The following is a 13,812-nucleotide window of genomic DNA, read 5'->3' as shown; positions in this document are numbered from 1 at the left end:
TCCCACCCTTACCTGAATTGTCCTGTTACTTAAAAAATTCTTAATCCAATTAAACATTCAGTGCAATGAGCAACCCCTCCTTCCAAAGCATATCATAAGCTTTTTCAATGTCCAGAAACACTGCAACAACGGCTTCTTTATTTGCGATGGCTTTTTTAATGTCAATATCTAAATCTAAAACAGCATCCATTGTTGAACGCCCCTGCCTAAATCCACTCTGATATTCCACAAAATATCCACTTTTCTCCAGTTTATCCACAAGTCTATCTGTTATCATGCACTCCATAATCTTACATAAAACAGAGGTTAATGCAATTGGTCTATAAGCGACTGGGCTATCTGTTTTTTCCCCTGTTTTCACAATTGGAATTAATTACAGCATGTTTCCACTCTTTAGGAAGACATCCACTCTCCCATACATTATTAATTAGGGTAAGAACTTCTTCTCCTAACAAATCTCCAGAATTTTTAAATAATTGATATAATTTGAACCCATCCCTGCCAGGCGAGGTATCTTTACCCTGAGTAATAGCTGTTTTTAGTTCTTCTATTGAGATACATTAATATCATCAGAATTATCACAATCAATTAGCAATTTAGCCATATTAATTCTTGATATTTGACATCTCCATCTCCTGTTTATATCATCTACATTTTTGGAGCTGTGAGTTTTTGGAATTGCTTGACCAACATACTAGCTTTCCCTTTATTATTTACAGCTTCATCTCCATCACAGTGGAGGACAGGAATGACCGCCTGGCTTGACATTTCTTCTTTGTTGTATGGTGGTAGTATGATGGTCGTCGGCGGCGCTTAGCTGCCACCCACAGGTCATAGGTGGAACAGCCAGATAAAATCAGTCCTTTGTTTGAGAGGCTTGTATCGTTTGATTTTTTAGTTATATGAAGTAGTATTTAGCGGGATGATTTTTAACACCATAGAACCCCGAGAGAAAAATAATTTCCAACATCTCTTATTATCACATTCTAGTGGGGGATGAGTTTTTAGAAGAGATACAAAAAATGTATCTATCTATCTATTTAAAAAAACAAAAAACAAAAAAACGGAAGGTTGTTGGACAACGCACTAACTTCTGTGTTATTTGAAGAATTGGACCATTGACTGGGCTACCTTTTTTGTTTATTTTTTGCTGCTTTTAAATGTCTTATGTATGCCTGTACGGCAGGGGTCATCAACTACATTTTTCCAAGGGCCAGAATTTTTCTAAGCAGACACTCCGGGGGCCAGACTTTCAAATAAAGAAAATAAAATGAATTTATACCTAATACGCCTATTCTTGTTCGAAATGTTCACTTTCTTGCTGAATTAATGCTATATATAGGCTATACATATTTATTTATTATTTTTACATGTATTAGTGTGAGCAAACTCCTAAAAAACATGGAAACTCCATCATGATAACTGGCTCTTTAAGTAGAAAAAGATCTCAGACTAGGAGGCAGTTCACCGAGGAGTGATGGTTAAAGTCTGTGATTAGGAAACATGGTTGTAGTATGCAGCGTCCTGATTGGTGGAAAATGCTTGCAGAAAGAAACGGCTGTAGTCAGGTAAGAATGTCACTGTCAAAGAGGCTGAAGCGAAAAGTTGACGTGGAAAAGCCCAGCTTTAATGATGAATGGACAGATAAGCAGGCTAAGCATTCGTCATGTATGCATCATTTGCAATGAAACGATGTTGCAAAATAATACAACCAGCATCATCATCAAGAATGAAGAACGCGAACATAATGGTCGCGTCATTCACGTGCATATTAAGTAGCCACATGTAGGCTATATGTTTTGGTCTTATACATCCATAGATTTACGGCTCCGGCGGAGAGGATGGTTCGCTCAGCCAGCAGTTAAGTTCATAAGAATTTGTCCAAATTTCAAGATTCCCGGCAAACTAAGAAACAGTTAGACTACAAACCGACAGCTTTTGTTTGAGCTTGTTTGTAAAAATTCGCTATTTGCAGAGTAGAGCTGTGTTTGCGCGGTGGACAAGAGTGGACTGAGCAGACAGAGCAGATTGAAATATCACTTTCTACATGTTTATGCCGGTCTACACAGGTGAGTGCATTGATAAGTTTTGACTTTTTACTCACAAAGGTTTTATTGTAGCCTACTTACAGTAACGAGACTAACGTGAGTTCATCTGCCCCAGCGGTCGTTGGTTATCCTCTTTGTATCGTTCCCAGTCAGATACTGCGTGTTTTAACGCACACACATCTCGGCTCAGCTGTGTGTGTGGTGTCCTTGAGTGCCAAGAAAGGCGCCTTTAAATAAAATGTATTATTATTATTATTATTATTATTATTATTATTATTATTATTATTATTATTATTATTATTATTATTATTATAGTGATAATGGGTTAGCCCTTTTACTTGTTTTCCTCTCTATTAAAATGTAATTCAAATACAGTGTCAGCAGAGGTCTGGTTATAAACCCTGTCTATCTTTGAGGGACAGCACATAACACAGTCAAACATTAAAATGTCCAGTTGTGGCCTTTTTCAACTTCAATCAATGGTACATTACATATTTACATTACAAATGTTAGCCTAGTTATTATTTAGTCCAACATGTCAATAGTCTAATACATTTAAAAAAAAATGGCTGTGACTATTTATACAATTAATCACATATATCGCTTCTATGGCATTATGGGCCCAGACTGGTACTGTGACCAGGACTAGGATTAAACATTATTAACACAAACCACACATTATCAAAGGTTCTTTGTTGAACACTGGAAGTCTTGTTTACTGGTCTATTTTGAATTTTGTAGTTGGAAATGGAGAGCTTGAATACACCTTTGCTTTAAACCTCTAGTAAAAAGTCTATAACTTGCACGGAAGGACTACATACTGAGAAAAGAAAAGTATGACTCTATTCTGCAAAAAACACACCATTATATCTGGTTAATTCTAACCAAAGGTGGAAGAGAGAATACCAAACACTCCTCTACAAAAAAACATGTATCATGGCTAAGGTAAAGCACATACAACATAGGGTGAACACAGGGAATTTAATTGTCATATATGTGATACGCTTTTAGTGTATTCATTTTGGAGCACTGCTGTTTCTATAGCTACAGCTGAAAGTCTTTTGATCACTTACAAAAGAGATCTAACTTTAAGTGTCTGCAGTTGCTCTGAGCACCACTAGAGGGCGAAATAGATCACAGAATGAAAACATGTCTGGGTACTAACCTTTGTAACTAACTACATACTTTAACAAAGTGACTGACACTGTCTGCAGCCTGGCTCCCTTCCTTGGTGTTTCAAGAATTATACCATGGTCTTGGTGAATACTTGATTCGGATTGGCTGCAGGATGTCCATAAAAAGTGTTATTGGACACCTTTACTGTTCTAAATGAATTGACTACATTCAAAGAAAACGAAAATGTGAATCTGTTGTTTCCAACACTGTGGTGCTCCAGTGTCTCGTCCTCTTAACACCACAGGATGGCGCTAACACTCAAGCTGCAAGAAGTAAGTGCTTCTTGCCCCTCTGAACTGACTTTGGCTGTGTCTCATTCTGCATACTTCCGACAGTACACTGCTAATGTGCACTGACTCCACTTACTGCCGTAGTGCCCACTTTCGATGGTTAGTATTGTCCCAAAAGGAACACTTATGTTAAAACACTTACCGGAAATGACAAGTGGGATAAGCGTGACGAACGCGACAAACGCAACACGTGAACACGATTTTCCAGCCCGCCAAAAACACGGGCTTTCCTGTATGCAAATGAGTAGCGGTTGTTCGGCTCGCTGCCTCTTAAAATCTGACAAAAATCTTTTAAACTGACCTTGTCGATCAAAAAAACAGACTGTATGGCCTATTTACCTTAAAATGTTTTCAGAAACACGTTTCGGTGAACTATTTTCGTAAAATACGAGATCGTATTCCGAACGAGCCGCCATTATGGTCGGTTTTGAAATTCGGGAGCAGCCAGACCCACGTGACACATTCGTCCAATCAGCTGCTGGTCCAGGGGCGTGGAGCATGCAATATAAACTTGCCGACATCCCTGGTCCCTCCCCTTCTGCGTTGTAGTCAAGATGGCGCCTGTTTAGTGCGAGTAGGGTCCATTGTTCCACACTGAACTTTTTGATTGTTTTTTGTCCGGGTACTTTCAGTGCACTGACGTTTTGCGTTATCTACACTATATACTTAAAACTAAGTATTTGAAGTGTGCAAGTAGGCGGTTTGAGACACAGCCTTTGTTTCACAGCGAATAACTGTTATCTCACATCCAGTTAACCGTTCAGGTCGCTACTTCAGGCTGCGGCCGACAGTACACATGGCGGATAATTGTTCGTGAAAATCTTTATATTGTTTTGGGGACAATGGCATGGCTGGATAGCTAGCTTGTCCTGTTGTGAAACATACTGTGAAATTATATTTACTGATTGCCAACTGTACCTAATTTTATTGACTTTGAATCTTGCTAGCATAGCGTTAGCTTTCTGGCTTGTAGCTGTCTGAGCTGAAGGGTTCTATGAGCTGAGCGTGGCAAGTCGTATCTAAGGCCCGTCCTATTTACTGGAGCAGTGAACAATGTTTGCATTGCATAAGAACAATATGGGATGGGAATGATTGTTCCCGGTATTAGTCAAACCCTCAGGCGTAACCAGCGAAACAAAGTTATTGTCTAAAAAAAACTTTAGATTTTGATTGTAAAACGCAATAAAACATAAAACATTGGTTTAAAATGTTTTTATTTGACAGGTTAATGCCCTTCGAGGTGTCCATTGTCAGATATTAATGGCTTACTTATCTCACAATAGATTACACTGTTTCAGGATATAAAATGTGCTGTTGAATGAACCCTACAAGGTTGTCTTGCATATAAATGTTGCTTTTAGTTTTGTTAAAATAGTATTTGTATTTCATGAATATGACAGGCAGAATAATCCCAATATTAAAGCCTACCTGGTAGATAATAATGTCTCCCGTATTTCAAATGAGGCAAACCTGCTGAGTGCAGGGTTTTTAAATAGGTGTGTCAGTTCAAATGCTGAAACTTGCCATGCAAGACATTTAAATTTCACCACTCATGTACAATCCAATTTTAGTAATGTATCTATTAAAGAAGTCTGTTAAATCCCCTTTAATGGGATGTCTTAATGAGCCTGGTTCTCTTTATTTTGAATAACTTCCTCAGTAGATAGCTGTTAGAATTTCAAATTCAATCTGGGATTAGCTTTTTCTCCATTTAACCTCTGTGTGCCTGTTTAGTGATTTAGTGACTCATTGTACCGCTGAGCTTCATGTTTCCTTGTTGTTTTTTTTTCTATTTCTGTGTTTTGAATGAAGGTATAGTGTCCACAGTTGCTTTGTATTTTGTCTGCATGTCTTCTTACACAGTGACTCACCAAGCTTGCATATTTTGCTTGATTTTGTTTAATGGTCTAAATGTGTTCTGAATGTATCTGTTTAAGGACAATAAGCCTCAGTTCTTGAAAAGAGTTACTAGATCAATGTAATCACGAATAGCACAACAATTTGGAGAATGGGCCTGCAGAATTCTGTAGTGAGTAACATCTCAGACACCAATTGCTGTGATTGGTGGATTTGAGAGGTGAACATCAGGATTCTAACCACCTGGTCAAGCAGAGTGTCAAAACTCACTAACAAATGTTTGCTAATGTGACATACTACTACACCGTTCCCTTTTGCACATAGCGAAGGAACTGGACAGTCCATCATGATGATTGATTTGCGGGTCACACAGGGACAGAGGAAAAATGATATCAAAGAAGTGGGATAAACCATGCGTCTGAATGGTTCTGCACCTTGAAGAGAGGCACAGAGCTAGAGAATGCGTTTGAATGTTTCAGCACCATAGACAGCGCACATTGAAAGAGGTTGTCTCTGCTGCCCTCCAGTAGCCAAAAGCAGCATTATTTTTCACTTTTCTCCAATTGTGTTAAATTAATGAATAAATAAAATGAACACGTTTTTAATTTGACGGTTTGAACGTAGAGCTGAGCCAGTTTAGAGTATGACAAAGAATTGAATAATAAGTTGGTTTGAGCATTCATTACAAGTGCGTTGTTTTGTGTGGAATTTGTTAAAAAAATTATGGATGCTATTGTTACACTTTATTAGGTACTCCTACAATCTAATGCAATCCAGTACAACAGCACAGCCACATATTCTACCTTTACAAAGCTTATATTGGCCAGTTTTTGTTAAAACGTTTTGAGAGGTTAAGATAATTAATTACCAAGGAATGGACAGAAACACTGGAATTATCTCAAAACCTGTTTACTTGCAAGTAGAGTCAAATTCTAGCACTTACAGCAAAGCACAACATATGACTGGCTCAAAAAGCGCTCTATAGCTGCTTTTGTAATCAGAAGTGGAATATACATGTAGTCATAATGAAGTCATTGTCTTTCTTTCTCTGTCAGGGAGCGCCTGTTCTTTCCTCAGCATCACCGTGCTCAGACAAGTACAGTCTATGGCTCCATGGTATCTTGTTTAGAGTACAATCTGTGTATAATATGGTATTCTTATGCAAACATTATGTTTTAATAATAATAAGACGGTAAAAATGTAAATCACCATTTTTCTGGAAATTTCACTTTAACTCCATTTCATATCCTAAAAAACATGTAAACTTTACTCCACTACATTTCCCCTAAGCATCTTCGTTACTTGTTGATTTCAGACTTTGAGTTAGATGTTTAAGAAGGTGTGAAAACCCTGAATATTATGCTTTACTATAAGGAAGCCACAATAAAGTTCATAATAATTATTTCTTTTTCACTTTTACTTCTTATAATACTTCATTTAATATCATAAAACTACTTTTAATTACTTAAGTACAGTAAATACCAGATACTTTAAGACTTTTACTCAAGTAATATTCTGAAAGGTGACCTTAACTTCTACCAAAGTCATTTTCTGGAAAGATACTTGTACTTTTACTCAAGTACTGCTTTCAGGTACTTTATACAAGACTGACTACAAGTTTGTTACTGTGGTCACACTTAGTGGTGGTGTGGTACTGTATTGCATTGTGTTGAACTGGCTTTGATGTATATCATATTCTGTATATGTGGCTTCAACACTGTATGAAATATAAACTGGTGAAATAATGCTCAGACAAGGGAAGGTACTTTGAATAAGTAGCACGTAAAAAGTAAGTTGAAACACTGTGTGATAAACAGACAGAGACAGGAATGTTAAAACAGACAGGTATGTGTATATATATATATATAGGAAGTCATGGAGAGACAAAGTCATGGAGAGCAAAGATGGAGAGACAGCAAGTTGAGTGTTCAAAGAGGCGAGAGCCAGAAGCAAGGGCAGAAGTGAGAGGGAAGGAGAGATTGTGTCATTCATCCTGTTATCAGTGAAAGGTCAAACTAATCATTTGAGCAGAGCAAGGCTGTTGAAACTGACAGGCTCTGTATGGCACACACACACACACACACACACACACACACACAAACACACACACACACACACACACACACACACACACACACACACACACACACACACACACACACACACACCATGTGCCCTAGCCCAGCAGGGGGAGAAGGAACGGAAAGGAAGGAAGGAGTAATGAATGCAATACCACGGCAGCAGATAAACTCATCTGCACGCACGGACACACGGCACATGCACATGCACGCGCACAACACATGCACACATGCACGCACGCACGCACGCACACACACGCACACACACACACACACACACACACACACACAGAGGACTTTAGCTGACAGCTATTAGATGGTGTATTGATTTGTCCTCGGCCTCCACGTCGGCCTGCCAGAATTTGTCAGAATATTGAAAGAAAGTATTGAAAGAAAGAAGAGTGAGTGTAAGACAGACTTAAGAGAGAGGAAAGCACAGAGAGTGATAGCTAAAGGTCAAAAAGAGAGTTTTGACCAAGCATATCTCATTTGTTCTTAATTCCTGGTTGAATCAGGCTGAATGTTGATAATTGTATTAATCTGGGAGAGTTATCTGCCAAGATGTGAACATGGTGATGTCAGATGGGTTAAGTGAGCATGACTAAAAAGGTTTCAAATAAAAAAGATGGTCTTCAGCAGGTGAAGAATCCCTGTACAGACCTGAGAACCAGAACAAAGAGGAAAAATGTGGCAGAGCTGCAGAACAGTTTTGGTTGTTGTTAGTAGATTCAAAAGAACTAATACTCTTTTGACATTATATGGAGTGATTAAAGTCCTTACTCAGAATTTTTGTTCCATTGATGAATAATTACTTTATGCCTTCCTTAAAATAAATGCACCTCTGAAACACAATGCAAAAAAGTGGCAGATGATCATACAGGTGTCTGTTTTTCAAGTTATTTCATTTTTAGTCATGCTAGCGGCATGCTCCACTACTTTGGTCCAGACTGGAATAACTCACAAAGTGGATGCATTCTGTGAAGGCATTCATTGCCTTCAGATAATGATCTTTGACTTTAGTGGTCCTTTCACTTTTCCTATAGCTGGTTGACATTATTGGTTTTTAGTGAAAGATGGATTGCTGTGAAATTTGGTACAGACATGCATGCTCCCTAGAGGATGAATTGCGATTACTTTCATCCCCTGACTTTTTCTCTAGCACTATTATCAGGTCTAAACTTAAATTTGTCCAATACTTTCATCTATGTTGGCATACTTGCAACACTAATGACATTCCCATCAGCCTCAGCTGTACTTTCAGCTGTGTTGAGTGCTAATTAGCAAATGTCAGCATGCTAACACGCTAAACTACATTGGTGAACATGCTACATCATACCTGCTAAACGTCCACGTTAGCATGTCATTGTGAGCATGCTAGCATGCTGATGTTAGCATTGGCCTTTTCATTGAGTGAGAAACTAACTTAATGCGTCCTTTTACAAATGCACTTCTCAAAGTTGCTCAAATCAGTCGCTAAAGTGGACATAACTAATGTCAAATGATTGATGCATAATGAAATCAATTTGAAATGAAATCAAAAAGAATGGATACATGTTGAAATACCAACTGAGGATACATTTTAAGTGCTGAGGAACAAACAATTAAGTGAATACAGAGTGATGCATCACACCCAAACAGAACTTTAATCCATGCAATGCCAATATAGCTCATCTGAATCTGTAAAATACACTTCTCCCATTGAGCCAAAGCGAAAACAAGTATTGATTTGGAAATGAAGCAGTGTTTGTTTATGGCAGATTGTGGGAAGTAAGAAATGCATCATCATTGTTACTCCACTGAAAAGTTACTTGTGTCCTCATGCCAGTTTAAAACCCTGCATTTACACCTGACTTTCATGCGGTGGTTTCATTCTTGCTTTACCAGGAGAAAATAATCTGGATCACCCGGTCAGAATAACAGCACTGATATATATATATTGTGTCTCAGTGAATCAGTCAAAAGGCAAAATGAGTATGAGGCCAGTGTGTCATCATTCATTGTGAAATGGTCACATTTAATGGTTGAAACCTGTCATTGTATATACATCTATAAAAAAGACCCCAGGTACAGGTTACAACATTCTACTGCTACTACATACATTATTATTATTATTATTAAATAATAAACTTTTTGTTCAATGTTAAAGTTACATATCATAGTTTACAAAATAGGATCAAGGAAAATTAAGCCATTATGAATGTCTGAAAAACAAACTAAAATCCTATATGTGTGTTTGTATTTTTTTGTCCATAAGATAGAAAAAAATACAATAAAACACATCAATATTCCTTTGAATAACATAATATTAACTGATGATATTGGCTATTGAAGTGTAAACTGCAAAACGTTTGTAAAGGCGTCAGAATTTGGAAAGCAAACTGTTTTGTGTAATTGTAATTTACAACACAGAGCAGATTGGAAAACCAACATAGCTCGTTCCAATGTTTCAATAACCAACTTTGTCATCGTCGAACCAAAACAAATGGGTGGGCAAAGAAATGTTCAGTCTCAAATCCACTTTATTTATTGTTTTACAATCCAGGTCCTCTTTGCCAGTCGCTGAAAGCAGAGTGTAAAGCTAATTGTCTAAATAAGCCAGACTACCCTTACTGAATTCTTCAAAGTGTTAGTCCTCATATCGAAAAAAACCACTTGCTCCGTCATTTTGATTCAGTCGTTGGGAGTTGACAGATTCAGAGTCTGATTGAGTATTTTTGTGGCTTCTTTGTTACCAGACAGCTGCTGTAGGGGTTCCTCAGACTTGTCCCAAGTTTCATTTGTATACGGTTTGAGTCGGCATCAATCAGGTGTTGTGTACACGCACACAGACGCACATAACTTGCTGGGCTTTTTAACCCACGACGAAGGCAGACACAGGCTTCAGTGAATTGTTTGGGAATCAATTTGTTGGGAGGTGAAGTTGAGTCTTTGGCATGATGATTTAGCTGTATGGGGGCTGCTACGGGGACTATACACACAAACACACACACGAATGCTCTATATATGTGTGTTTGTCTGTACGGTGCTGCAATTTCAAGAAAGTGAAAATGAAGACTATCGATCAATAAAAAAAATAAAAAAAAATAAAGATAATGAGGATTTTGAAGCTTTTCTTGCTCTGAAGAGGAGATTCCCAAACCATCTGTTGTCTGCCAAACAAAGTCTGCTGTGGCCCATGGAAGCCACCAGGGGGAAATATAAGACTGTTTATGCTGATATCACTGCTGTTGTTGTGGTTGTTGCTGCTCCTGTTGCTGCTGTTGTTGATGATGCCGCTTTCAAAAGTTCCTCTGATGAATTTCTTTGTCACCATTATTAAAAAATGCTGAACCGCATTATCATCGTCTGGTTTCATGTCTAAGTAATCTCGGTGAGTAACTGTGTGATGGACAGAAATGATCAATGCACTGTATCCTTGAAACATGTGCAAAATAGAAAAAAGATCATCCTCCTCCTCCTCCTCCTCCTCCTCTTCTTCCTCCTACTCCCTTCAGGAATAAGACATTTACATCTGGAGAAAGAGACACAAGCACAAATTAGGCATCACAAGCTGCAAACAGAATCTGTTATTGGTTAGTACTTTTACTGGTTGTTTATGTTTGTATCTGTCCATCTATCAGTCGGTCATTAACCTTTTAACTATAGGTAAAAGTACCAATTCCCAGCCTGTGGGTCAGGCCCTTTTAAAGGCTCTGTTCACACTTGGTTTTAAAATGCATTTCGGTGATCTGAAATCGCTGTCAGCAGAATCAAACACATCTCGTTCCATAGGGCAAAACGATGGACGATTATGCAACACTTTGCCCAACTCGTCGTAAAATAGGCAAGTTATAGAGCGTTGGTGCACTGTCACCAAAACAACTAGCATATCCTGCATTAATGACGTATTTTCGTATTTCGTCCTTATTGGGGACGCATCAGGATGCATTAGTGTTTACACTACAAAAAGATGCGTGGTCAAATGCACCCCGTACCACCTCGCAAGTGGTTTGAGCGATCGGATCACAATGCATCTTGGTGCTCGTTTACACTTGTATTTAGTGCTGTGCACTTGTGATCCAATCGCCCGGGACACATTTTTAAAACCACGTGTATACACTAATTCAGTTTTTGGACTTGGGGCCTCAAATAGTTATATAAATTGAACCATGTAGGAACCACTGGTTTAATATTTAACTATGCATTGTATTTCACATGTTTTTGTATGCTAAATCTTAATCTGTAAAGTAGATGTTAGTAGCTGTCAGATAAATGTAGTGGAGCAAAAAGAAGAATATTTCCCTCTGAACTGTGGTTGAGTAGAACTATAAACTAGCATTGGTCTGTATTACAAAAACAAATCGTGATCCATTATTCATGCTCTGAAGAGATACTACTGTGTTTAAACAGCACACTACAGATTCCCAGTTGGACTCGCTGTAGTAGAGGGTATGGTCAGGAAATTGGCATAATTTTGTCTTTAGCATATTCATCCAACTAAACCTGGTTTTCTTCATCCTTCAGTAGTTAAATTGAGCAACAGGTGTTTAGTTGGAGATGCAGCCATGTTTAATATAATTTGGTGGGGTTACAAGGGGGTCTGCTTGATATGCAGAACATTAATAAGCAGCAAAAAACAATTTGCTGTGTAAAGATATAGTGGAGCAATGGCGTGCTGAGCAGAGAATGAAGTCACACTCCTGTGTGTGTGTTGTTATCTGAGCTTCTCTGTTCTTTGTTTTGATTGCAGGTCCGGCCATGCGTGCTTCTTAGTGCATGTGAGTACCTTGTGTGTCAGTATCTGATGCCGAGGGCCGCGAGAAAGCACCGGTATTCGCGAACGGTCTGTGAGAGCCGTGTGGAGGCAATCCACACGACTAGTCAATACTAGATAGGTTGCAAAAAGCATTTCCTGTTTGCACACCTTTACAGCGAGCTTTGTTCTAACCCATGACATTAAGCTTTTCAACATTCATTCTTCAATATCTACATCTTCGACTGGAGACGTACTATTACGGCATGATTTACAGAGTGAAACCTGTAAAATTAATGAAATGGGACAGCTTTGGATTGGATTTTTACCTCAATCCCTTCAGGGGTTCTGCAGAAACATATGAAAACAAATGCCCCACTGGGTCATAAAACAAACTCACCCAATCATTGTGGCTCTTGTTCTATTAAACGTGCTTTTGGGCATCAATAGACATGCATCGTCTTGCCAATATGTGACTGAATGACTGAGTTGATAATCAATTCAAAGATGAGGGGTTGTAGACTCATTACAAGTGTATATGTGTGTGTGTGTGGGTGTGTGTGGTGTTTGCTCACCACATGAACAGCAGCAGCATGCCTAACAGCAAAGGAGAGAAAAATGTGAGGAGCCTGGCAGCTCTGCCCACTGGAGGTTCAGCCTTTTGTGGTGCGTTGGAGGACGGTATGGGGGACGTCTTAGTCTCTGGAAAAACAAGCAGAAAACAAAATAAACCTTACTGAGCATATTTTTAATAAACTCCTCTAAATCTATAATCTGATCCCCCCCCTTTTCCTTAGTTTTTTTATTCATTTTGTTCCTAAGGGACAAAACACCCAAAATGTCATTTTGATGAATGGACACTGAAAAACGCTCATCATACGGGGAAGAACCACACAGAAAGGAAAAATACAGTGCAGAGTGGAATCAATTCTAATCTGCAAGCACAATCAATATGGGACTTATGTCAAGGCAGTTATGAAGTGAACAGGACAAAAAAAAAGAGAGCAAAATAGATAGATGGAAATACGAGAAAGGGAAACAGAGGTTGAGGAAAAAACCCTGAGGTAAAGGACACATCTGCTGATAAGAAACGGTCGGATACAAAATCTACCCATTTACACACCCATATAACGCTGCATATTTTGATTTTACAGCACAGAACCAGAGCTGTAGACCAATTAATTCCAATTCAAGTCACACAATTGAGGACTTGAGACTTTTGCTGACTTTTGTTTGTTTTTTTGCATTTGACTGGACTGAGATTTTAGAATTCATACTTGGAAACAAAACCATTCATGCCCTGGTAAAATACCAGAACAATAAATCAATACAAAAATGATCATAAAAATGATCCTTTTTTTTTCTTTTTTAAAGAAACAGAAACAATTGACATTGACAGTGACATTCCCAGCCAATACGGTAATGTGCAAGTGTATGGGGCTGGTACTTGAAAGCTTGTGGCAAACATAAATATGCTTAAAATGACTATATGCTTAAACAGTTTTTAGTGCTTCAGTTTGGTTTTACATAGCTTGACAAATACAAATATCACAGTTTAATGTTTTATAAAAACGGGGCTATTGCTACAGCTGCAGGCAGCACAGTAGATATTAACTCATGCACACTGTTTG

The 13,812-nt window shown here is 38.4% G+C and overlaps 1 protein-coding gene across 3 annotated transcripts in view; it reads right to left on the bottom strand.

The window, feature by feature from the left end:
- Positions 1–9,446: 9,446 nt before the first annotated feature.
- Positions 9,447–13,812, bottom strand: part of cntfr (ciliary neurotrophic factor receptor) — a 265,866-nt gene continuing 261,500 nt past the window's right edge. For all 3 annotated transcript variants that reach the window (XM_078272045.1, XM_078272044.1, XM_078272043.1), the window contains 2 exons: positions 12,757–12,883; positions 9,447–10,960 (listed from right to left, as the gene is read on the bottom strand). In XM_078272045.1, coding sequence (XP_078128171.1) covers position 10,960; positions 12,757–12,883 — 128 coding nt within the window. In that variant the 3' untranslated portion in view covers positions 9,447–10,959. The remainder of the gene's footprint in view (positions 10,961–12,756; positions 12,884–13,812) is intronic.

Source organism: Sander vitreus, chromosome 16 (genome assembly GCF_031162955.1).
Source record: "Sander vitreus isolate 19-12246 chromosome 16, sanVit1, whole genome shotgun sequence".
Lineage (NCBI taxonomy): Eukaryota > Metazoa > Chordata > Actinopteri > Perciformes > Percidae > Sander > Sander vitreus.
Note: the sequence above shows the minus strand (reverse complement) of the source record. Positions and strands in the feature narration are given on the sequence as shown.